Below are 26,462 nucleotides of genomic sequence, written 5' to 3' on the forward strand. Positions count from 1 at the left end.
GACTCATCCTGGATTTCTGGTGGTTAGGCTAACTCATCCCTAGGTGCTGGGTTTTTGTCACATCTTAGTAGGCTAGGGTAATGATGTGCTCAGCTAAACAAATGTACACATATCAGGGGCAAATATCTAAGAAACACCAACACTTCTAGATACAAAATAAGGGAGAAAGCCAACCTCAATCCATGAGAAATCTTTTTAAACAAAAATAATTTTTAAAGAGCTGCCGATCCATTATTTAGATATGATCAGCAACACGAACTATCCTAAAACAAACGACCATCAAGTAGTTTTTCTGTCAAATTAAACCTAAGTAAATTCAGAATGTTCATTTGTGATGAGCATTCATGAAGGAAGGTAAATTTGTGTGCAGTCTTAATGTCAGAATTACAAAGCAGAACTCTAAAATAGTGAAGTTCAAATTAATGCAATTTCCTTTTTAATCTAGAAAAAGCTCACTTTTTTTAATGAACAAAGTGAGAGCTGACACGGCCATTAAACTTGGAGTTCTAATGCCAGGAGCTTCTAACCCCTCTGAGCACTTTGCACTGCAGGAGTACTCACATCTCCACCCAACCCACACAGAGGAGAGGGGGCAGTTTTCTACAGCACGAGCTTTCTTGTTCTGCTGTGCAGCATTCCTGTGCTTCGCGCCACCAAAAGGAAACGGGCCACCCCAACTGTGTCTCACCTCCATTGTGACAAAAGAAGAGCACTGGTCCAAAAAGTTTTTAAATTTCCACTAGAGTTATCACAGAAACATTTATTTCCAATGTTACCAATAAGAAAACATACAGAAAAAGAAGAAAACACTATCACAGCCTTTGGATCATTAAAAAACAGCACTGTTCTAGTTTGTTCATCCAACAAACCTTTATTGAGGGTTTAAGGTCAAATGCTATGGAAGTGTACAAAATAACCATGTCCATTCTCACCACTCTTATTCAGCATTGTATTGGAGGCCTGAGCTAGTGCAATAAGACAAGAAAATAAAAAGCACACCAACTGGAAAGAAGGAAATAAAACTGTCTTACTCACAGATGACATGATTATCTTTGCAGTAACACACTACAGAATCTATTTTAAAATATACAATAAATAAGGTTAGCAAGGGCTCAGAATATGAGATCAATATGTGAAAATTAACTACATTCTCTGAAGACCAGCAATGGACACTTGACATTTGAAATTTACAGAGCATTATCATTTCTAGCGGTATCAAAAACAAGCAATATCTTGGGATAAATAACAAAATAGGTTTAAGATTCATCATCCAAGGATTGCGTAGGCCTGTATTCAGAAAAAGTTTTCTGTAACGGGTGAGAGAGGAAATATAACAGGTTTTCTGGGTCATATGGTCTCTGTTGTAACTATTCAACTCAGCATTATATTACAAAAGCAGCCATAGAAATATGTTAACAAATGGGCAAGAATGTGTTCCAATAAAACTTTATTTACAAAACAAGAAACAAATGAATTTAGCTTATAAATCATAGCTTGCCAACCCCTGATCTACAGGAATAAACTTAGTGCATCTCCTTCCTCACTACTGATTAAGGTTCCAGACTTAGAGAAGTTACTTGTGAACTTCTGGGCTTTTGTGGAGTAGACACACAAATTACTTCTACCCAGTGGAACAGATCACCCTGAAGATTTATAATCTGTTGGACATTAGACTATGTTATGTCTAATTCAGCGATCTTATTTAACATTCTGTTCAATTGCCTATAAATGCCACAGTTTTTCAGATACTTTTTGAATCGATCACATCTTGCTGATTCCCTCATTAATTGAGTTCAGTGAGTAATGTCTTTTACACATGTTCATTTTATATTTGCCTGAAAGTGATGATTTTACCTTTATGAAAATTACACTTTAACAATGTCAATTCTTCCCCTATTGCCTTAAAGATTCAATGCAATCCCAATGGAAAAACATCATTTTTATTGGAAATGCATTAAACCCATGTTTACATTTAGAAAAAACTGGTATCTCTATAATATTCAGTCCTACCAAAAACATGCATTACCCTTCGGTAAAGCCAAAATAATAAACAGAAAACATATTACAAAGGATCTTTACAAGTGATCGTATTACAAACGAGAGTTAGGTGACTGAGTACAGCACAGTGGAGAACTAAGGAGGGCAGGCTCTGAAATCCCGGATTGGCCGCTGTCTAGCAGTATGACCTTGAGCAGGTCAGCTAACCTCTCAGAGGTTCGGATTCCTCACTGTAAAACAGCACTTACTTTCTAGGATTGTTATGAGGATTTAATGAATAAGTATATGTAAGGACATAAAACAGGGTTTGACACAGAATAAGTATAAGTGATGACTAAAAGTATTATTACAAAGTGAATATATAGAAATTAATCATTTTCAAAAATGAAAACACAAGTCAGAAGATAAAACATAAGAAAAGTACTTAGGATAACAGTAATAAGAAATATAAAAAATATATAATCTACATGAAAAAGCTTTAAAATATAGGCCCTGGCTGGCATAGCTCAGTGGATTGAGCACGAGGTGTGAACCAAAGTGTCGCAGGTTCGATTCCCAGTCAGGGCACATGCCTGGGTTGCAGGCCACGGCCCCCAGCAATTGCACATTGATGTTTCTCTCTCTCTCTCCCTCCCTCTCTCTCTCTCTCTCCCTCCCTCCCTTCCCTCTCTAAAAATAATTAAATAAAATCTTTTTAAAAAAAGCTTTAAATATAATGCTACTGAAGAACAAAAAGACAAATGAATGAAAAAGCATACTATGTTCTTCTTTTAAAAGATTTATTTATTTATTTTTAGAGAGAAGAGAAGGGAAGGAGAAGCAGAGGGAGAGAAACATCAACATGGGTTGTCTCTCACACGCCCCCTATTGGGGACCTGGCCTGCAACCCAGGCATGTGCCCCAACCAGGAATTGAACCAGCAACCCTTTGGTTCACAGGCCTGTGCTCAGTCCACTGAGCTACACCAGCCAGGGTACATACTATGTTCTCGAATAGGACAAAATGATAATAAAGATGTTATGTACAGTTGATAATGTGATGTGTAAATTTAATGTGATCCCAATAAAAATAAATATATCAATACAATAAAGGATGGGGGGACTAGGCAAGTTGAATTAAAGTTCTTAGGGCACTGAAAAAAGAAACGAAGGGATCAGTCTCTACCAAATTGTAAACATATTATAATGCTACAGTGAGGAGCTGGCATATAAATAGACAAACTGTTCAATGAAACAGACTAAAAATACAGAAAATAGGAACAACTGCATTTGGAAATTTAGTATCTGACAAAGATAGCCTTTCTGTCATGAGGAATAAGATGTACTTCTCAATAAGTGAATTTGGGACAACCTTCCCCCGCCCCACGCAATAGCTCTCTATTACTTTATTTTTTATTCTCCTTGATAACATTAAGTAATTTTCATAATAGTATTTTTAAACTTATAATAGTAATATAAAGGATAGTTACATTTATTTAGAAACTATACCATAACAGCCACTATACTGGAAATTTGTACATGTAACACCTCTATTCCTTCTATCAACCTTGTGAATTACATACTATCATTATTTTTAAAAAAGGTTTTATTTATTTATTTATTTATTTATTTATTTATTTGTAGGGGAAGGAAGGGAGAAAGACATCAATGTGTGGTTGCCCCTTGTGTGCCCTCCACTGGGGACCTGGCCTGCAACCCAGGCATGTACCCTGACTGAGAAATGAACCAGTGAACCTTTGCTTTGCAGTTCACCGCTCAATCCATTGAGCCACACCAGGCAGGGCCCTATCATTATTTCATAAATGGTTAAGCTTCAGGTTTGAATTTCAGTTATTTGCCCTAGGCCAAACATCTACAGAGGGGAAAGAGTATGTCAAACCCAGGTCTCCCTAGATCTAAAACCTCTATCCACAAAATAATCTAGTTTGTCATGAAACTCTAAGAATGGAGCAATAAAAACAGTTCTAGATTACAAAGTGTGCGTGCCAAGTAGGAATGAGGTAACTGTAATAAAACACAGTATCTTCCCTATGCTTCTTAGTTTCCAAATGGTAAGTACACTGGGGTACGTGCTCATTTACACTCTATCACAGTAGCCTGGCATTTCAGTCACTGGATGACACCCAAGGTGAATCTGCCTTATACCAAGTTCTTTCCAATAAGGCAGAGAGTTAAAGTGAAGCTAGAGTAAGCTTGGACATAATTTTACACCGAAGAAAATTTTGTAATATTTTATTTTCTACATATAAGGTCCTAATGTGGGAAAGAGAAAATCTGTACGCCGAAAAAATGTAACACTGCTTATTTTGACTCCCCGCTTCTGGGCAGTAAACCTCTTGAACTTCTGTCTATTTTTGGAAATTGAGGTATTCCTTTAATCCTGTTACAGAACTGCTGACGGTGGTCAGACAGCAAAGGAAAGTCGGCACAGGGCCTGTCCCAGCCAAGCCTCCGAGAATGGGAATAAAGCACAGCACAAGCAAGCAAAAGCATTTTGGAAGAGAATTTTGTGAAACTGGTGTCAATGTTCACAACCCAACACAAGAAACACCACCCGAGTGCAAGCCATTTCAGACTAACAGGGCCCCTGAAGCCGGACCAATGGTGTAAAACCCTCGGAGCCAACATCTACGGCATGGATGCAGCTGTACTTGCGGAAAACAGAACGGCTCTGCTCTGTGTCCACCCCCTCTGAGGACTCTACACACAACCAGCACTGCCCTCCTCTGCTCTGCTGTGCGGGAAGACGGAATGCAGAACGTGCAGGCGCTTCCTCTGCTGAGACTGTCAGGCACAAAGACGGCTGCATACACTCCTGCAGAACCGTCTTTTTTTAAGACCCTTGTGATGATGATTTGTTTTCTACAAGCAGCCAAGATAATTAACTCAAAATTTTTTAACTGTTTCAATTGCAGTTGACATACAATATTATATTAATTTCAGGTATACAACACAGTGATTACACATTTATATAACTAATGAAGAATCATCCCAATATGTTTAGTACTCATCTGATACCATATGTAGTTGTTACAGACAGTTTTTTTAAATGGAAATCACTTCCTTTTCAAAAATGATCTCCATTTTGCTAAATGCATTTTCCAAGTTCTCGATTCTAAAGCTGCAAAAACACGTAACTAATGACCCTTCACCAAAATGAATCAGGTGTTAGGGCTTCACGAGGGCGCCCCCAGACAACGGAAAAGATCCACATTCTAAACACTCGGTTACAAGCACTGCAGTCCACATGTTAAATTATTGGAAGTCTATTTCTATCCCACTTAGAAGCAAAACAACCAACAGCTACTTGAGGTCAATAATGAGGACTGTTGCCACTTTCCAGATGGGAGCTCAAATGCTACACTCAGAGGGAGTCAGATGTCTGCCATGACTGACCCGGCAGGCTCGGTTCCCACAGCATGCTCCCCTCTGCCCAGCGCTGCTTTATGAGAAAGCAAATCCAGCGAGAGAACTAGAAGGCAGGGTGTGCTAGAGTGAGTCTGATCCACCAAGTCAGTTGCAAAGACTGCACAGAGAGTTTCTGTACCTCCCTCACTCAGTTTCCTTGGTGTTGCCCCTTTATATTACTGTGGCACATTTACCACGCTAAGGAAGTTAACTGGTACATTATTGTTAACTCAGCTGCATATGCTTTATTCAGATTTCACTAGTTTTCACCTCCTGTCCTTCTTCTGTTCCCAGGTTCCATCCAGGTCACCATGATACATTTAGTTGTCATGTCTCCTTAGGCTTCTCTGGTCTGCGCCTGTTTCTTATACCTTTTTCTTGCTTTTGATGACCTTCACAGTTTGGAGAAGTCAGAAGTTAAGTGAGAAGTCTCTCAATTCGAGTTTGTCTGATTTTTCAAATTGGACTAGGGTTACTAGTCAATGGAAGGGAGATCACAGAGGGGACACACCTTTTCCGTGTCATAACCAGGACACCTGCTGTCAGCTGTTGCTGTTCGCCTCGATCCAGTGTGGAGGTGGTGCTGGACAGACCTCTCCCCTGCCGCTCTGTTCTCCTGCCCCCTCTGTCCATACTCTCTGAAACAAGTCACGACGCACAACCCACCCTCGAGAGATGAGGGAAGGGAGGTTACGCTCCACCTTCTGGAGGAGAAGAGGGAGTATCTACATAAATTATTTGGAATTCTTCCGCATGGGGAATTTGTCTCTTTCCTCCCATTTATTTGTTCAATCATTTATTTATGTACATGATTATGGATATTTATTTTATAGTTTGGGTTGTAAGTCTACTACAATGTCCTGAAAAAGGCTTATTGGACAAGCACTCCTTGAACTTTAATGAGCATATGAGTTTAACCGGGGGGGGGATCTTATGAACGTGCAGGTTCTGAGCAGTCTGGGGCGGCCCAGGTTTCTGCACGCTGCCGCTGCTGCTCTGGCATCACTCGGGTGGCAGGGCTCTCTGGGCTGTCCCGACCTCCTGTGGGAACGAGTGCTTGCCACATTCCACGGCAACCTGCTCCACCTCTGAAGGGTCGCCGGGAAGGAGAAAAATGTTGTCAACTCTCAAATCTATACCAAATACTGAAAAAATTCACTTGAACACAAACTCTGCAGCAGATTTCTTGGTGTTTCTGATCTGGTTTTTTTTTTTTTACAGATATCTCAATCTTTTTTTAAGATTTTATTTTATTTTTAGAGAGGGAAGGGAGGGAGATAGAGAGAAACATCAATGTGCAGTTGCTAGGGGTCATGGCCTGCAACCCAGGCATGTACCCCGACTGGGAATCGAACCTGTGACCCTTTGGTTCGCAGCCCGAGCTCAATCCACTGAGCTACACCATCCAGGGCCTGATCTGTTTTAAACTGAACTGTAGACGTTTTTAGGCCCCACTCCTGGCCCAACTTCACACACACACATAGGCCACCTCTATTTTCTCTAAATGAATTTAAAAATAATTAAACTCATCATGATCGATGCAGTGGTATCTAAAATATACCTTCTGAAATGCACAGACAGCAGGGAATTGTGCATCTCTGGCTGGTTCTGTGCCCTCCTTCAGGAGGGAGAAAGAGTGAAACTTAGAGCAACAACAAAGAAGGGAAAGCTAAGATAAAGGAAGTTAACTAAGTAAATCATATGTTTATCCAGAATACAGGAAGTGATAATCTTGAAGATATATATTATTTTTAAAAATTTTATTGATTGATTGATTTTAGAGAGAGTGAGAGACATCGATTTGTTGCATCACTTACTTATGCATTCACTGGTTGATTCTTACATGTGTCCTGATGGGGGATCGAACCCATGACCTTGGTGCATCCAGATGATGCTCTAATCAACTAAGCTACCCAGCCAGAGACTTGAAAACACATATTTTAAACAATATGATCCTCCTCCGGCCTCCAAACAATACGAGGCCGAAGAGGTCTTAAGGAGGAGTCAGGTGCAAGAGCCTCACCACTGCTTGCAGACTGCAGGCTGAAGGGCACTGGTGCTCACGCTCTTCAGAAATCTACCACCTTGGACGTTCTGATCCGGTGGGCACGGATCACAGCACACTCCTGGTTCACTATCGGGGTTTCCTCTGAAGAACGTGCACCCACATTTCTAGCACCTTAATTCTAAATGCACGCGCACACACATGTGCACCCAAAGAGTATATATGTTCAATCATAACCTTCATATAAATTATTGCCCTGTATCTGTTCTCTAAATAAACATCTGACAACTCGAACCTGATGATTACATTTTCTTTAACGTGGACTGATCAATGAGCACTGCTTTTCTCAGTGCAAAAAGAACAGATTGTTAATTGGACTAGTGAAAGTCTCATATACTTGAAAAAATCGATTATAAAACAGGAAACTGAAACTGCATTTTAGGAACATGTTAGATATAAAAGCTACCATATACCCTGTAATCTGAGAAGAAAGGAAAGGCATAAAGTCTATTTGCTATAAACTGACTTAAACTTACAAGTAAAACCTGTCTTACCATCTCCAAGAAAAAAAATCTTTTTAAAAGGCTTAAGTAGTGAATAAGGGAAAAAATGTCAAACAGCACATTTAAAATGTTAATTATATTGCTCTCTTTGAAGATTAACAAAGGTGATGGAATTTTCTGGCACTTATAAACTCTTCAAAGTCACAATTTAAGAAAAGAAAATGTTAAATCCATTTGATATAAAAATAACTCTGAACATCTTGGTCCCCTTCGTGGAAATACGATTCTTAGGAAGTTAATGAAAATGTCCCCTTCCCAGAAAGTTCACTTTAGTGAGATTAAAAAGGCACAAACAGAGGAATGACCAAGGTCCTAGTGACAATGTAGGATCACCTCTTCAGTATAAACGTGGGTCCAATATTAAAGCATCTGACACCTGTATACCTAACACTGTGTCAGGGTGCCATTAATCCAAGTATATGTAACACGCCTTCCTTCATTAGTAAGAAAAGTAAGTGGAGGACAAAGCAGGGAGGCAACAGTCTACCTTGATTTGGCAAAAGTGAATGAACATGTGGAGATTTGGACTTGCAAGGAATCCTCAATGGCATGAGGCACTCAAGAGTGATAACAGAACTCACCTGTACACAGAGAAGGTCACAACCTTTAGAACAGTGTCAAAAAACCCCTTTCCTGCCCTAAATAACAGTACCCCTCCCACCCCCACCGTCGATCTCTTCTGAAACAGAAGATCTGGCAATTACAGTCATTCTGTTTTATCTCATTTATTTTTCACAACTATCCCCAGAGCACTATTTGTTTCTCATTTTTACAGAGGAGGAGATGAAGGCTAAGAAATCTCAGCAGTCAGTGGAGCAGGCAGCTGAACCCAGAGAGTCTTACTCTAGAGCCTTTCTTCTCAAACACTATTACATTGCAACAGAACTGTTGATTGAGAAAGCAACACAGAGATGACACACAAGAGCAGAGATGAAGTGTAATAATCTAAAAGCAAAGGTTAGAATATGGGGCTGTGGGTGGGAGGAGGGAGCCCAGGGTAGCCAGGGAGTCACAACAGCCCGTACTACTCTAGTAGATGCATGCATCTACATCTACATCTACATCTAGGTAGATGCATGCATCATCTTGTTGAAACGCATTATTATCTGAAGGTCTAGGGGAGCACAGGAATAAACAAGGGAAAGAAGAGAAAGAAAGGCATTTACATGAATAACCATATGCCAACCAACTGGACAACCTAAAAGGAATGGATAATTTCCTAGACACATGTCTAGAAACCTACCAAGACTATATCAGGAAGAAACAGAAAATCTAAACAGGCTGATAATGAATAAGAAAGCTGGTAAGTAATCAAAGTCTTCCCAAAAGAAAAGCCCAGGGCAGGTGAATTCACTGGTAAATTTCTACCAAACATTTAAAGAAGAATTACTGCCCTGACTGGTGTGGCTCAGTGGATTGGGCATCGTCCTGTAAACTGAAAGGTGGCTGGTTTGATTCCCAGTCAGGGCACACACCAGGGTTGCAGGCCAGGTTCCCAGCTGGGGTGTGCAAGAGGCAACCGATAATGTTTCTCTCCCTCTTTCTTCCTCTTTCCCCTCTCTCTAAAAGTAAATAAATAAAATCTTAAAAAAAAGAAATAGAATGGATATTAAAAAAATAAAAAGAATTACTGCCAATCCTTCTCAAACTCTTCCAAAAAAATTAAAGAGGAGGGAACACTCCCAAACTCATTTTATGAGGCCAGCATTACCTTGACACCAAAGCCAGATAAGAACCATAAAGGAAAGAAAACTTTCCAATACAAGCCAGGGATAAAAGCCAATATCCCTGATGAGTATAGATGCAAAAATATTCAACCAAACACTAGCAAATCAAATTCAACAGAACATTGAAAAGATCACATACGATGATCAAGTGGGATTTATACCTAGGATGCAAGAATGGCTCACCATATGCAAAGTAATAAATGTAATATGTCACATTAATAGAATGGAAGATAAAGATCATATGATCATCTCAATAGATGAGTTTGAGATGATCACATTTTGAGAGGGGAGTGGAGGGAAAAGAAAAAAGAGGAGGTAAAGGAGGAGGAGAAAAAGGAGGAGGAAGAAGAAGAGAAGAAGAATGCTTCTTTTGAGATTTCCACATTGAGTGATGTATTCCCCTCCTATTACCTTATTCCTATGCATGTCTGTAGAATTACAGTGTGTTCATGGGTCAGGACTGTTTTTTTTCATAGCCAATCGTATTTAAAATAGAAGCATCACAACTTGTCTACACAGGATTACGGAGCAAACCCACAGGTACCATGAAACAAAGCTTCTCCACCGGGGCGACTCTGTCCCCTCCACCTAGGGGACATGTGGAGTTACCTGAAAACATTTTTGTTGTCATTAGCTGGGAAGGTGGGTACTACAGACATCTGTTGGCGAGATGCTACCAAACATATGGCAATGCACAGTACAGTCCCCACGGCAGAGAATTACTGAGCCCCTGTTGTCAGAGGTGCCGAGGCTGAGAAAGGCTGCCATGGGCGGGCAGGGTGGAGGGGACAGGAATGCACAGCACGGAGAAATAGAAGAATGTCATGAACAATAATATGGATTAAAATAGAAAGGGTTTTATTACTTATTTAAACTTTCCTTTAGGCCCATAGGTTGATTTTACTTCAGGCCTCTGGGGTGGCTGCCAAATTGCCTGGCTATACTCAACCACAGTGCTTTTAAACAGCCAACTGGTCCTCAGCCACTAAAGTATGTGGGGTGCTCTAAATAAATCCAAGGGCTACACTACGAGTATAAATGCTCTGCAATCTTAGAAATGCTTCCTCAATAAAAACAATGGAGTATTACTTTTTTCCTATTAGACTGGCAGATCTAAAAACAACCAATAAATAGTGCTGTTTTCATGGGCTGGAGACCCACAAACAAAGCGCATCATGTAATGGGACCACATACCATCAGATATTTTATAAGAATTCTGGGAAGCAACAGGAGCCTGCTAGTGTGCCCACAGGGCGATGTTTTGTTTTGTTGTGTTTTTAAAGCACACTCAGAATTATCATCAGTCATAGAAAGTATCAAACAATAAGGGTAGGAGGGAATGGAAAGCAGGTCTTCCAAGATGAAAAATGAACTCAGAGAAGTGCTAGATTAATCTCTCCAGGAGGATCCTGTATCTCCCTTTCAGTTTATGAACTTCAGATTTCCCCCTTCGAATAGTAAAAGACTCCTTTGTCTGGGACAGCGTGGCAGTGTTCCTTTCTTGATTCATCAGGTTTCTGAGGGGGGGCATGTAATTCAAAACAAAACAGGTGCAAAAATAACAACCTGATAGGCAGGAACTGAACCCTTAAAAATCAGAACTAATCTCAGCTCTTACAATCTTTAATAAGATCTCCAGGAAGGTAGAGAACAGTGCTGAGAGGAGTCTTTTGTGGAGCATGCTAACACACAGTCAAAACTGCTGAGAATCAACTTACTTCTCCTTTATGCACACACACTTCCATTGGAATCCTCCCATTTTTTACAGTATTATTTCAATGTAAATGAATTTTTCTAAAACATGGCTTTCTTTAGCTCGAAATCTTTCGTTCACCATCCACATCAGTGGACTTCACATTCTGGATCATATGGCGACAGCAGCTGCAGCACCAAGTAGTAATAACAGCAGCTAACGTTTACTGAGCGCTCACTATGCGGCAGAGACCTTGCTGAGCATTACCCGTGTATTACTCACTTAATCCTCGCAACCAACCTACGAGGTAGTTTTATCTTTCCATTCACAGAGGGAGAAGCAGAGACACAGAAATCAACTGGCCCCAACTACACAGCTAGCAAGTGGCAGAGTCAGACCTGCAGGACAATAAGCTGGCTCCAGTCTAAGCTCTTACTCACTACAGAATGGCCTCTTTGGGTGCATGCTCCTGGCTTTTATATGCTTATTTATTAAGAAATTATATACTACTCTATTAACATGTTATTCACCTTGTGTATCAGACACAAAACAATAGTTAAGAGGATGAGAGAGAAGAAGTAACGTGTCAGCACACCCTTCCACAAGCACTGCTGTCTTGTACACTGCATTTTGAAGGCCACAGGCCTGCAGAGTCCAAACGGCTTGGCCTGGCATTTGTAGTCTCACATGCTCACCTGTGCCCACCCTGCCAGTCACATATCCCATCTGTCCCCGACACACTCCTGGACCCCACGGACTGGTTTACTCATGGTCCCCTGCAAACCCCTTCTGCATGCCCCCTCCATGCCTTGGTTCACACCAAGTCCCTTGTTTCAAAAGCAGAAAACTAATTTAAAGGTCTATCTCAAGACCCACTATCCCCACGAAGCCTTTCGCAGCTCTCCTCAGGTATGCTCTTGGCCACTTGCTGGGCACGCACCACAGCCAGGCATTTCTGTGTAAGTGTCTACGATGTTGCAGGCTTGTTTTCCACGGCCGCGCAGAAGCCTCTTGAGGGCAGAGAACACGTTATATATTAACCTTTCTTGGTAGTCTCTGGGGTACCTGGCATAGTATTATGCACTTAATAATCACTCAGTGACTATTTGCTAAGTAAGAGAATACACAGGCATTCTCCACGTTTACTCCACATCTCTAAGGCGCAGGTACGGAGAGTTAAGGTAAAGATCATCTGGGAAAGCAGAGAAGGCAATGCGAGGAATACGTTCCTATTCACCTAAGCTCACGGGAACCACGACAGGCTACTTGACTCACTGCGGTTTTCAGGAAAGAATTCCACAGTCCCCACCAGTCTCCAGCTCTGTCATGGGCACAACTCACAGCAGACAAGCTCCAATGTAACGATACCCTTCCTGGCCGTGTTTACCCACTGCTGCCGACTCTCCTGGCACTTCTCCATGATTAAAGGGAGTCTCAAACATACAGGCATGTAACCTACTCGATTTCAGGAGAAAGATGTTTACTCTTTATTTTAAAAAAGTTTTCCCTTGTCTTTTGGGATTCGCTCAAGTGCTATCTTTTCAACAATTACTATTCTGACACCATATTTAATTCTGCCACCTGCCCCCCTTCTGAATTCCTAATTCCCCTTATCCTGCTCTACGTGTCCTTTCTGTCTGCAGCAATTATTACCTACTATAACTTACTTATTATATTACTAATATAACTTACTTATTATGCTTATTATAATAAATTGGAATAAATTTCATTATAATATCATTTACTATTGCCTGTCTCCCTGCGTCTAAAGTGCAAGCTCTGTGACAGTGGCCATCTTTGAGAGCCAGGGTCTGTCTCTTTTGTTCTCTGATATTTTGCACCTAAAACAGAACCTGGAACGTCGGTGCCCGATCAACAGCTGTCAAGTGGACAAATGAATAGACCATGTCAACCTCCATTTCTACCCGCACTTTGAAGGCCCCAGAGAGAGTCACTCTTGCCTAAGAATTTTCTTTCCCTCGTCCAGAGAACTAGTATGGTATGGTGGTTAACTGCACTAATGTGAAAGCTTTGACTGCAGACCATTTCTCCTTGCAGAATGCTAGTCAAATCTCAACCCCTCTCGCTCTCAGTTTTCTCATCAGGATAATGGGAATAATCCCAGAAGAGCCTCCGTAGGGACTCAACACACACACACATTCGATAACTGGTAATGTGCGTATGTGTATACATATGTACATACACATTTTTCTCCTATTACTCCTTTACTTTAATTCTGAACAATAACAACAACAATAACAAAAGCCTGGGGATACACCAACTGATAAATCTCTAAATCTATGCCCCTTCCTGATGCTCTGAGTCCAGAGAATCACAGACAGCGGTAGCACACTGGCTGGTGACAGCGACAGTGCAGTTCAGCCGATGCTCCGGCCCTGGCAGCTAAAAGCTGTCTTCCGCACGGCTAGTGAAAGTTCCCTAAGTAACACACACCAATAAAAGCCTTTCAATATTTATAAGGAAGGGATTAATTCATCTTCAAAAGTAGCATTTTAATTAAAAATGACTTTTCTGGGCTTATATCCAGAAAGGAATAAATTGCCAAAAGGTAAGGTTTAACAAGGTTTAGTCTATGCTTTCCAATTCTTTTCATGTCAAAGCACACACATGAAATAATCTTTCTCTGGCACTCTGGGATAAACAGATGCTCCTCCTCCCAGCTGCAGGTGACTGCCCGGAGCCCCCAGCCCCCGGCCCTGAGAGCTGAAGGAATCCACGAGTACTTGGCACATCTGTAGCTGCGTCACTGAAGAAGCTCTGCTTTAGTGCTTTTTGAGCTGGGACCTTCCTAACAGTTAGATTTTCCCCCTTCCACGTGGATACAAGTCCTAGGAAGGAAGGAGTGAATCCCACCACAAGTTACAAGAGTGAGCATTTTCTTTATGGCTCATCTCCAAAAAAGAGCACATTGGCCATTTATAACTTACAGCATCAGCTTACATCCATGCTTTTGGTTTTGATTTTCCATTCTGAAATTATATTTTCTGAGCATAACATAAACAACAATGAAGATAAGCAAACCTAAGTCACTGAATGGAATCTGTCAAGTACTGTTCCACTTCTAGATACTACAGCATTCTACTTTATGTTTCACAATTTTTTGCTTTTAAGAAATGTGAAAAATATATTGAGATTTTTAAGAACAAGGTGCCATCTTAAATGGTTACATTTTTAAAAGATGAAATTAATCATTCTTTCAAATTATACTTTATAAAAAGTTTGGGTACAACAGTATTAGCAAAAAATATACTTTTTCTAAAAACATGTGTTTCCTTATTTAGAAAACTTCAACAGAATTCATACCTAAGGCTACCTCGATCACTGATATTCTATTTGCTTTCACTGCTTCTCTCTATAGGAAAGGGTGAAGGATGGCTGGTCTTATCCCTGTTTTTTTTTAAACATTTCACACATTTTGTCATTCATTTCTTTTTTTTAAAAAAAGATTTTATTTATTTATTTTAGAGAGGGGGAGGGAGGGAGGAAGAGAGGGACAGAAACATCACTATATGGTTGTCTCTCACACGCCCCCTACTGGGGACCTGGCCCGCAAGCCAGACATGTGCCCTGACTGGAAATGAACCGACAACCCTTTGGTTTGCAGGTTGGCACTCAATCCACTGAGCCACACCAGCCAGGGTTCATCCCTGTTTCTTGACCAATATTCCTTTAGATACCTAGCTGGCCAAAGCAGTCTACCTTTTTAAAAAAATTTTACTTACTTTAAGAGAGAGAGGAGGGAAGGAAGAACGAGAGGGAGAGAAACTGATGTAAGAGAAACATCAGCTGATCGGTTGCCTCTTGTACACACCCCCTACACACCCGCACGGGGGACTAAACCAACATCCCAGGCATGGGCCCTAACCAGGAACTGAACCAGCGACCTTTCACTTTGTGGGATGATGCCCAACGAACTGAGCCACACCGAAAAGTATAGGGCTGGCCTATACTTTTCTTTCCTGGTTTTCTCCTTTTCTTTTCCACAAAAATAATGCCAACATCTGCCTCTGTTTTTGTTCTCATGCTATCCCTCCCAGTCCAGCACCCCTGTTCCCACCCCCATAAAGACCCTAACTAACTCTAGCCCTAACAGAGAGTGCAGCAGGGTGTTACAGACTAAGGCAGAAATGACTGTAGTTTCAGTCTTCTTTTATAACTGATGCCCTGTGGCGTGGCTTTTGATTTTGTCTCATCTTTACTTTTTTTGCCTTTATGCTCCCAGGTCCCCAAGGGTCTGGCTGGCCACTTGGTTTCTAACCCTCAGCTCCCCACACTGGCAGGGGAGAGTCTTAAAGGCAAACTCGTGTTTTCACCCAGGCCTGAGCAGGGTAGACATATTACCCTGCCTGTTGAACTGAATTCAGACTTCACTACTTTTTCATGGTTGCATCGGCTCCCAGACCTAGGACCCACAATTCCTGTGGCTGCCCATGTTTGAGAGGCTTTGTCATACCCTTAAGGCAACTGTGAATTTGGCCCATAACCTAGGTCTCAAGGGAGGATTCTATATTTCTAGGTTAGGAGCATTAAATGGGGGCCTGAAGAGAAGTGATGAGAAAGAGATGAGCAGAGAGAGAGAAGGTACGGTGAGTACTTTTAAACGTCTTTTAGCAGTTGTAGCTTCTCTGGGTATCACTGACTTCTTCTGTCCCTCTTCGTAACACTGATGGACTTTGTTTCCAATGTTGCAGTGTCATATCCAATTAGATTTAAGGAGACCAATGGAGTGACAAGGAAGTAAAAACAGACTGAAGGCAGATTCTTGGTTTGGTTTCCTTAGGCAGAAAAAGTTGTATTCACATCAACGATCAGAGAAGCAGCTTGTTTTAAAGAGAAAATGAGCACAGGCTTCAGAGTTTAAATATTTTATCTTGACCTTGGCTACCTCTGTGACTTTACGCAAGTCAGTCTCGCCGCAGGCTTATCTCAATTTTTTCCTCGGAAACTGGTGTGGGGCATTGGGGGGAGGGGGCCGTGTGTGGCAGGAGCAGCACCCACTTTGCTGGGTTGCGGAAAGTATTAGCGAAATCACATATGCAATTCACGTGGAACGCAGGAGGTGCTCAAAAGGTTCATTTTTCTTCTCTTATGGCAAACTTTCCTGGTGCGTGGGCCTGGGCTGTCTGGAGTCCATCCCTGGCTAATATTTCATGTCAGCCCAAGTATGCAGAGCTGCTGCTCAGCCCCCTGCCGGGGGTGGGACCATTCTCACTCGGAATGCTCAAAGTGCAGGAATCAAGGCTCCAAATTTGGGGAGTGGAAGAGTTGAAAAAGTGTTCAATGATTCCACTGGTAAAAACTAAGAATGTTTAATCCCAACAAAGGGATGTGGAAAACTGTGGTAACTAGTTTCATTAACTGAAGGAAAAGGAACACCTTTGCCTAGAATGTTCAGATAAAATGCAAAAGTGGTTTTCCTGCTTTCTCGGCAGCTAAGTTGCCTCAACTGCCCACTGTACTTACCCATATGAAAGAGCTTCATTAAAGAGAGAGCAGAGGTCACCTTTTTGTTATACCATCGGAAAAATAACCAAAATAGACAGGAAACGAAAAAAAAAACCCTCAAAATTCCAACTTTTACTTCAAATGGTATATATATTTCCTTATGAAAAACACCAAAAGGTGTGTTAAGTCCCCAAGAATCAGAATAAATCTTTCCTCTTGATTGCTGGCCAAACTCTTCCTCAATAAAAAAGAACGTTTTTGGACTCCAGTGTGATTTCTCAGGACTGGTAAGTCACCTAGTAATAATCTTAAGTCCCCAACATGCAGAATTTTGGCAACAAAAACAGACGGTTAATTCTATTTAAAAGACAGGGTAGCCCTGCCAGTGTTGTTCCCAAATGAGGTAATGTCCACGGCTCTTATCTAGCCTTTATGGAGGGTTAATGTCATTTACCGCCGGCTCTTGCAGACCTGCTGCCTAATCTCACCTCCTCTCATGTGCGTTGCTTCCAGTCCCCTCCAACATGGCAATTAGGAACCTCTGGTTTTTAAAATGATTAAGAAATGAATCCCATGTGTTTTGATTTTTTTGCATGTCCTATAATTTGAATCTTTCTTCCGCAGTACCAGAACATTTCAGAGATCAGCATATTTCTCGCTTTTAAGGTATACTTATAAAAATACTTCTGAGGTTTGATATATTTATGTAAACATTTTTCAAAGAAGTCAAAATGTATAATTCAAGAAAATGTTCTGTGAAAGAATTTGTTTTCTGATTACAAAATGATTTCCTGCTTTTGAAAAAACAACAATTTTATATTTACTTAGCTGGCTCTGAAAGTCCCATGGAGATTATCATCCCTTCAATCCCCAACATCTCTTTTCCAGGTGCAGGCCTTTCACTGATTTTCAAAGGCAGCTTTATGCAGAGAAGGAATCTGTAGGCTGTAGACGGGACAGAGAAAAAGAGCTCTCCCCATCTTAACCCCTTATGCTTGCCCCATAAAGAAGACCAGTCTATTACAACACAGTTGAGGCACCCAAATGGACATTTTTTTGAGGACCTCCCAAAAAAGCAAAGTCATATGCCTTTGACTTTCTTTTCTCAACCAGAGTATAAACCACTCTTGGTAAAGACAGGAATCTGTTTGACAAACATGAATACAATACCCAACACTCAGTGTTTTTTTTTTCCAAGAAGCCCTTTATGTCTCCAATACTCAAGGACAAGAGCAACAGCCACAAGCACCCAGAGTCACAGGGTTTTTACCTTCTCATGCTGTTCCACATGTTATGGAGCAGAAACAAGTAAATTTGAGGGTATCAAAGGCAGCCCAGACACAGAGCAAATGACTGTGTTTTGTTGGTGGGCAGACTGGTGAAACCCAAGCCAGGCCTGCTAGTGGTGCGCGTGGGAAACTCGGCTGGGAGGCCCCTTTGTGTAACTGGTGAAAAAGCCAAAGAAGCAATTCCAACCTCACCACTTCTGACAAGTGCAGCCAAGAGTGGATCCTCAGTAAAGAAAATCTGAAGGCGGATTCCCTCCTTAGCAATCGGAACCTTCCTTCTAAGTCGGCTGTATAATCTAATGAATCTTTGAAAATCCTGTTCTGCATTACTCATTACTGCCAGCCCCTTCCCTTCAAAGCAGCAGCAGCAGCCTAATAGAATCAAGAGACCTAACTTGTATGGGCCTCAGGGTTCCATTTTTATCACAAGATAGGGTGAAAAAACCAAGGGCAATGAGTGCCTAAGAGTCTGTACTGAAGAAAGCACACCCAAGTTTCACAATGTATATAACGTAGACCAGAGGGTCTGGTCTGGGAGCCTCGGGTGTCGTACCATCTTTTTAGGAGGTCTGCAAGACTCAACATTTTTCAAAATGGTACAAAGACATTACTTTCCTCTTCTATTCTCGTTCTCTCACAAGTGTGCAGTGGAGTTTGCCGGAGGCAACAGGTGCGTGATGACAACATCTCTCTGGTGACTAATGGAATGTGTGCTTGTGAAATCTTGTGCTTGAAGAGTTTCTGTTTTAGTTTCTAATTAAATATCGATAGACAAAAGCTCTTTGGGATCCTCAATAACCTCTAACAGGGTAGAGAGGTCCTGAGAAGAGTTCGAGATCTGCCAACCTAGAACTTCAGTCCCCACATAAATGGGCGGTTCCCAGATGGGCTGGCTTCTCACCTGCTCGGAGCCTTTTTACGTGTTGCTCTGTCTGCCTGGGAGACTCCTTCCCCCCCTTCACTTGACTAACTTCTTCTGCCCTCTGCTTAGATGTCACTTTTTGGGGGAAGCTTCCCCTGACTTCCCTAAGACCAGTCAGGTGGCCTTGCTATGGGCTCCCCTAGCACTCAACACACTATTCAACATCAATACATGGTGATTACCCATTTATTGGTCTTTCCTTGTCCTTGACTCCTTCAATACAAGAACTGTCTTGGCACTGTTTTGACTGTGATACAGTAGTATGCAAGAAGTATTCAGCCCTGGCTGGTGTGGCTCAGTGGACTGAGTGCCAGTCTGTGAACCAAAGGGTCACTGGTTCGATTCCCAGTCAGGGCACAAGCCTGGGATGCAGGCTAGGTCCCCAGTAGGGGGCATGCGGCAGGCAACCACACAGTGATGTTTCTCTTCCTCTCTTCCCCTCATTCTAAAAATAAATAAATAAAATCTTTTTTTTAAAAAAGAAGCATTTTGTAGGTAATTGTTGAAAACATAAAGCAACTAAGGAAGGAAAGCAAGAACATAGTTCTTACATTCTCACCTAGAGGGAATCAGTTAGTTTTCATTATAATACAGGTTCATTAAAACTACCATAATAATAACAATAATATCTATCTTTATCTCTATATCTACTATGTACCAGATACTATACTAAGAATTCTAAGCACTTTATATGCATTAATTCATTCAGTCTTCACCAAATCTCTATGAGGTATACAAGGTCTGTCTGGAAAAAGTCAAAAATATGAAGGGAACAGTTTGCACCACATCGATGTAACCTGGCAGCCAAGGAGATTGGACTGGAACATGCATGTGTGAACAATGATGACTTCACTGTATTAGGCAGTGGGGGCAGTAGATGCCATTGAGTGGGCATGTGTACTGTGTGGCCGTCACATTCAAAATGATGGAGTACAGCAACGAATCTGCATCAGATTTTGTGTTAAGCTTGAACATTCCTCCACGGAAACTATTTGAATGATGCAGAAATCTGCAGCTATGGGCAGCTGGTGATTAGCAACTTCATCATGACAACGTGCCCACTTGTGCATCCCATCTCATGTGGAGTTTTTCGGCAAAACATCAGATCACCCAGATGTCTCAGACCCTGTACAGCCCAGATTTGATGCCCTGTGACTTCTGGCTTTCCCCAAAACTAAAATCACCTTTAAAAGGGAAGAGATTTCAGACTGTCAATGAGATTCAGGAAAATATGATGGGGCAGCTGATGGTGACTGGAAGAACTGTGTGAAGTCCCAAGGTGCCTACTTTGAAGGGGACTGAGGCATCATTGTCCTGTGTACAATGTTTCTTGTATCTTGTATGTTCTTCAATAAATATCTCTATTTTTCATACCACACAGCTGGATACTTTCTGAACAGACCTTGTACACCACTATTAACCTCATTTCAAAAATGAAGACCCAGATGTGCAGGTAGTGCATGGCAGATAACCTCAAATGTCAGTGGTATAGACCTCAAGCTTATAACATATATTGGAATCTCAAGGCCATCTCTCAACTCTGCTGACAAATCAGAAACATGACCTAATATTTAAATCTCACCTCCAGCCTTGGCCCACAGTGAGTGACCACAGCAGACCACATGAACCTCTGATATTCTAACCCATACCACCTAAACCCAAGGTTACAGTTAGGGTTTAAAAAGATGTTTCAATAAGAAGGCTATTTATTCAAAATAAAAAGTCTCCTTTGCAGCTCAGAGAAAACAGGAGAGCAGGGTTTGACGTTTCCATGTACCACGGTGTCACGCTACAGGACAAGCTCTCCTTGATGTGGATAACTCTCCTGGTGCTCCTTGGGCTAATCTCTCTTTCAAGGAATGCTCACAACTTCACCCTGAATGAGGAGGGGCTTAGATTTTTCTGTAAGCATACTTGACGGAAAAGACAATTTTACCTGGTTCAGAGAGGTGAGTCCAAACGGGAAAGCATGATGTAGAAAACAGGATTTAATGCAACAAGTAATCTGGCAGAATCATAGCGTGACACCGTATTTACAATTGTAATGAAAAAAAAATGCAGCTAGGAAATACCTGTTTTTTCAGCAACAGAAAAAAGTTTTATGGCTAAAGTTAAAAGCCTATGCAACAAATCTGCACCTGCTAACAGCACATGAGGTGCCAAGGCCCATCCTGTGGTGTCTGACAAGTCACACAAAGGAACTGTACTCACCTGGAGAAGTGTCCCATGAATATGGTTTTGCCGGAAATGCTGGTCAGTGCAGTTGGGGAGTTTGGCCAGCAGAGTTCGGATGGTATCAGGGATTTCGTCCATCATCACAAATGGGACCAAGGCACGGGCCGCCATTTCACGGGAGCGGTAGACAGGTGAGTTACCACATCTAAGAAAAAAAAGAAACACAAGACCATTCAGTACTCACTTCCGCACCCGTGCCTGTGGGTCTGCTGTGATCTCTCTAGCTCCAGCTGGGACATCAAGGCTGAGAGAATAGGAGAGTAACTTTTTATTCCAAATGATGTGTGTGTGTGAGGGTGTTAATTCTACAGGTGACTTTGCTTTTCTTATAAATATCATTATCAGCGATGACTCTACCACAGGAATAAATGAAGAGTGGCTTTGGCAATAAGCTACTAGGCAAAAATGGCTTACTCCTCAACAGGCAAATGACCATTGATAGGACACTCAGTGAAGAGAGGCACCGTGACGAGTGACACGAGAAGTTGGACAGTCACTGCTGTCTTTGAGGAGCCTATGCTCTGGCAGGCGAGAGGAGGAGTACACTGGACAGAATGACCAAAATCACGAGACAGCACTGGGAGCATGGTAAGCAAGTAGTCTTGACGTTCCGGCTACGGGAGGGCAAAGCTGCGGTCCTGAGAAGGCGGCACTGCGGAAAGCCGGCGTAGTCTAAGTGCCCCGAAAGAAACAAGGCCGTCGTGTCAAGGAGGGGCAGTCGTACAACGCAAGGGCAGATGCTCAAGGTAGAGGCAGGTGTGTCCGGGTAAAGTAGAGGCTCTTGAGGCACAGTGGATCTTACGGCTGAGGAGTGGGTCATACCAGACTAGGGAGTGCCAGGTGGCAGACTACGGGATCTGAACTTGTCGAGAGAACAAAAGGTAGACCCTCAAGGCACCAAGTCCCTGTCTCTGGGCTAACTCACACCCAAAGAACTTGACCAGAAGCTGCCAGTTCTTAAATGAGTTAAGATTCATGGACAAGTGGTGTTCTGATAGTCTACAAAGGTCACTGGAAAGGCAGTTCACCATCCGAGGGCCCCGGGAGCCCACAACAATTTTTCGGAAGCTGTGTACCCAAGAGCCTCCACAGATGGTATTATTTGAGAGGAAAGCCCAATGTGGTAAGTCCTGGCTTAAGTAAGTTCTCAATTAGAACGCTCAAGACTTCATGATCCTTCATCGAATTAATAAAGTAACCCACTCAACCTACAGAAATGTCCTGGATGCCACGACAAGGATGGTAGAAGTCAGCAGACTCTTTAGGACAAAGAGATGGGTTCTTGTTGTGTTTGTTTGCTTTTGTTCTCTCAAAATCAATCAGTATCAGTATTCCAAGAAGGAATCACTGGTAAAACCCGAGCCAGTAGGCCCACGTAGTCATGCAGGCTCGGCGCGCGGAGGAACACAGTCTCATGGCCGGAGCGTTTCAAAGCCCCCAGAGGTATCGCCAGCATTGCTCTTAGCATGACAATAGAACTACAGATACAATTTCTGTACAAATGGAATGATCCCAGCCGAATTTCACCACAGGGAGTAGGGTAGGAGAAGGAAGTAGGGAAAGAGGAGAAAGAGATACCGGGTAAGTCAAAACATTGTGTCCTTTCCCCTGCTAAAAGTGTAGGTCCTTGAGGTGGGTCCATCAGCATGCACCTTCAGGATGGGGAAGGACTCACCTTCCATTATATCATGGGAAGACACCGAGACCTAAGGGTACCATAGGTAGCTAGAGATTTCCCAATGGTCTTCGACTAGGTTCTGCCAACTCACCCAACTTTCTCACTTTAAAATGATTAAATGTTTAATCTGTAATTGGCAAATGCAGTAAAATGTTTGCTTTGGCCCATGGGAAGCTAGAGGGGGTGAGTGAGAAAACTTCATTTGACGGAGAAAAGAAAATACTCTGAAAATGCTTTGAGATTTAATTAGCCAATGACCTCACTCAGCACAGCCATTTGTCGAAAGCTTTCCCTTCTGTCTGTCCCCCACTCCTCCAATACACACATTTTGTGTTAGAGTGTGTTTTATGTTACCGAAAGGGCTCTTGTGTATAAATGTTTCTTTTCAAATACAAATAACTCTGACATGGTTACAGATGTTTAGTTTCTAATTAGTAGTAACTGTACACTGAAGAATGCCCCTCCTTTTACTCCTGACCTTTTACAAATGATGATTTCCCAGAGGAATCTGGCACCCGTACAGAAAAAAGAATGGAAAGCGGGAAAAGAGCCAGAATTTTCTGCTTTTGGATGCCCTGGACTAGGGTACTTTCCAAATGCACACAATCAGGTTAAAGAGGAAAACAAAACCTCCCCACAAAAAAGTAATGCAATTACAGAAAAAGAGAGGAAGCCTATTTTAAAGTAATATTTAATTAAGTAACATTCATTATAAAGCAATGATTAAATGTAATTTCAAACTCCCCTCTATTGCAAATTGTTTAAATGGAAGGACAGATTATAGTACACACACACACACACACACACACACAGAAAAAAACATTTCCAGGTTACTGTTTTGTCGGCTATGACAGGCAGGGAGGGGTCCGAGGAGACTCAGCTTCTCTCCAGACACACAGTGGCCTGCAGTGTGAGGGGGTGCAAACACGGTCTTTCCAGCCCTAAGTGGCATATGTTTGAAATGAAACTCTGTTTTTCCCTAGATAGAGTCTTCGAATTTGATTCAGTAAACACACCAAAATCAAGCAGAGATGCCCTTCAAGAACACAGAAGCCAGTGGCTGTCACGACGGAAAATCGGAGCACCTGGGTTTATCCTGCGCTGGGCACTGAGTTCTGTGGCTCGGACAAGTCAGAGTAATGTCCCTGGGCCTCAGCGGAGCCGGGAGTGGCGGCACTCACCTACCCACCCCCGCTCCCTGTGCTCTGCCGTCGTGTCTAACTGGGAAGTCTCTCGAGGGGGCTGTGCCTGTGTCTAGTATCCAGCACGGGATCGGCAGAGTCTAGAAGCCGCAGGCCTCCACAGTGGCCCAAGCAGGGTAATCTAGACTGTGGTGTGAATGCTGCACCATTTTTTAAAAAGTTATTTTCCAGTTATAGTTGACATACAGCACTAATTAGTTTCAGGTGTACAATATAGCGACTAGACATTTATACACCTGATGAAGTGATCACCCCGCTCAGTCTAAGAGAGGACAACAAACTCACGATCTGAAGACGAGGAGATTTCTATTTCCCCTCCACCGAAAGTGGTGAGGGGAATCTGAAGCCCTGCTGAAAAGAAATGGAGCAGCCTCTATTTCTCGAAGTTTCGATGTCTTCTGGGAAGTAAAGCAAACGGACTTGGAATCTTGAAGTCACCTCTACTTGGACCATCGTTTGAAAACCATTTCCGCAGAAGCCCCAGCCGTGTGCTAGGCCTGAACGCCAGGTCCTCCGCAGGACTGCAGGGCATGCAGACACTCGGTCTTTACACCTCTACTCCCTCACTCCGATAAACCCTTTCCATGTCAGTTAATCACACATTTCCCTACTGTGTCCTTGGCACCGTGTAACATGAGAAATGACGTCTGTAATAGCAATACTTGCACCCGCAGTTGCACAGCCCTTGGTGACTTACAAAATGCCTGCATATCCATTAGCTCTTTACTCTGCAACGTTCCCGCAGGACTCGAGGACACTAAAAACCTAAACTAACAGACAAAAAATAAAACAAAGCTCTGGAAGGCTGGGGGTGGGGCCCTCCAGGATGCGTCTGCAGCAGCATCCGCGCAGAACCACCACTGCCGGGGTGAAGCTCGGGGGCTACTGCAAGCGGCAGCTCACACCTGGAAACCGAGGGAGCGTAAAAATATCTCCCGGCCAATAAAAATGCAAGCTTTAATTTACAAGTATGTGGAAAATCTCTAAATGAGTCCGTTGGATTTTTAAAAAACGTTTGCAGGATCATGAAAACATTTCAGAATCTAATAATGTAAACTGTGGGCTCGCTCACAAGAGAAGTGGATTTATGGACACACACACAATTTCCCACACAGTACTAGGAGGTTCGTGCCGCACAGCCCAACCCCCTGGGGCGGCACTTCCCCGGCCCAGGTCGGGAATCCAGTGGCTCCTTCGCGCACAGTGTGACTGGTGGTTCCACGCTCTGCCTCCGAGAAAGGGAGAAGGAGAACGAGGCCACTGCTCACAGGCCACCACCGGCTGGGAGGGGGAGCCGGACCGCTCACCTCAGGGTCACGAATCAGTAGTGCCCGTGGCACTATTCATGGTCACCTCGTGGTCAGGAATCAGTAGTGCCCATGGAGAGGTGTGTGGGTGGGGAGTGGCACAAAGGAAAAGAGCAGGAAGGACAGCTAGAAGGGCTTTCTGGAGAAGAGAAAGGAATTTCAAGTGAGGGTGACACATACTTTTGGATTTCGGGAACCTGAAGATCCTGGAGAGCTCAGAATACAGTATTCTGAGCAGGGACAGACCTCTCTTCTGAGACCATCCCCCGCTCCAGCCAGTTTCACAGAGTGCTGGCTGAGCTTTTTTCTAGGTGCTTCCCTCTTACATTTGCCCTCAGAATCTGTTCCAGCTTTCCTGAAATGTTTCATGGGTAAGTGGCTAGGTACCACCAAGATCGGCTCTGCTCACCTATTCTTACAGGTCAGGCATGGAGGGCCGGCACAAGCACACACAGGGTTGAACACACGAGAACCATGGCCCAGGCCACAGGGAGCCTACAGCCCGGGCGGGGGTGGGGGGGGGGGGGTGGAGTCAGGGCCTTGTAGGGTCATGAGAAGTAGACACCAGCTGCTGTAGGGGAACTGAGGTGGGGACGCCAAGGGAGGGGGGTGGGCAGTCTGGGAGGTCATGGCGCAACACTGACTAAGTGGGGTCACACAGAAAGAACATCGAGTTTGGCAAGAAAAAGGTGTCCTCCTCAGGCCTGCGCCTGTTCCTACACAAACCCAAACTGCTCCTCAGGGCATCCAGACAGAAGGAAGGGAACTGAAGTTTATGAAATGTGTTCCAGGACTGGCTACCTACTTTAGACACTATTTTACTTACTTCACTAAGTCTTCATGACACAGTCATTATCATCATCCCATTTTAAGATGAGGAAAGTGAAGTTTCCCAATATAAACCAGCAAGTGGCAGAGCCCGCGTTATAATTAGGGTGTGTTTACCTGCAAAGTTCAATCTTTCTAAGAC

At 42.8% G+C, this 26,462-nt stretch overlaps 1 protein-coding gene across 5 annotated transcripts in view; it reads right to left on the reverse strand.

Annotated features, from left to right (window-relative positions):
• Positions 1-26,462, reverse strand: part of THADA (THADA armadillo repeat containing) — a 287,667-nt gene that overhangs the window by 108,387 nt on the left and 152,818 nt on the right. For all 5 annotated transcript variants that reach the window (XM_028514640.2, XM_036027907.1, XM_036027906.1 and 2 more), the window contains one exon: positions 21,282-21,450. In XM_028514640.2, coding sequence (XP_028370441.1) covers positions 21,282-21,450 — 169 coding nt within the window. The remainder of the gene's footprint in view (positions 1-21,281; positions 21,451-26,462) is intronic.

Source organism: Phyllostomus discolor, chromosome 6, assembly GCF_004126475.2.
Source record: "Phyllostomus discolor isolate MPI-MPIP mPhyDis1 chromosome 6, mPhyDis1.pri.v3, whole genome shotgun sequence".
Lineage (NCBI taxonomy): Eukaryota > Metazoa > Chordata > Mammalia > Chiroptera > Phyllostomidae > Phyllostomus > Phyllostomus discolor.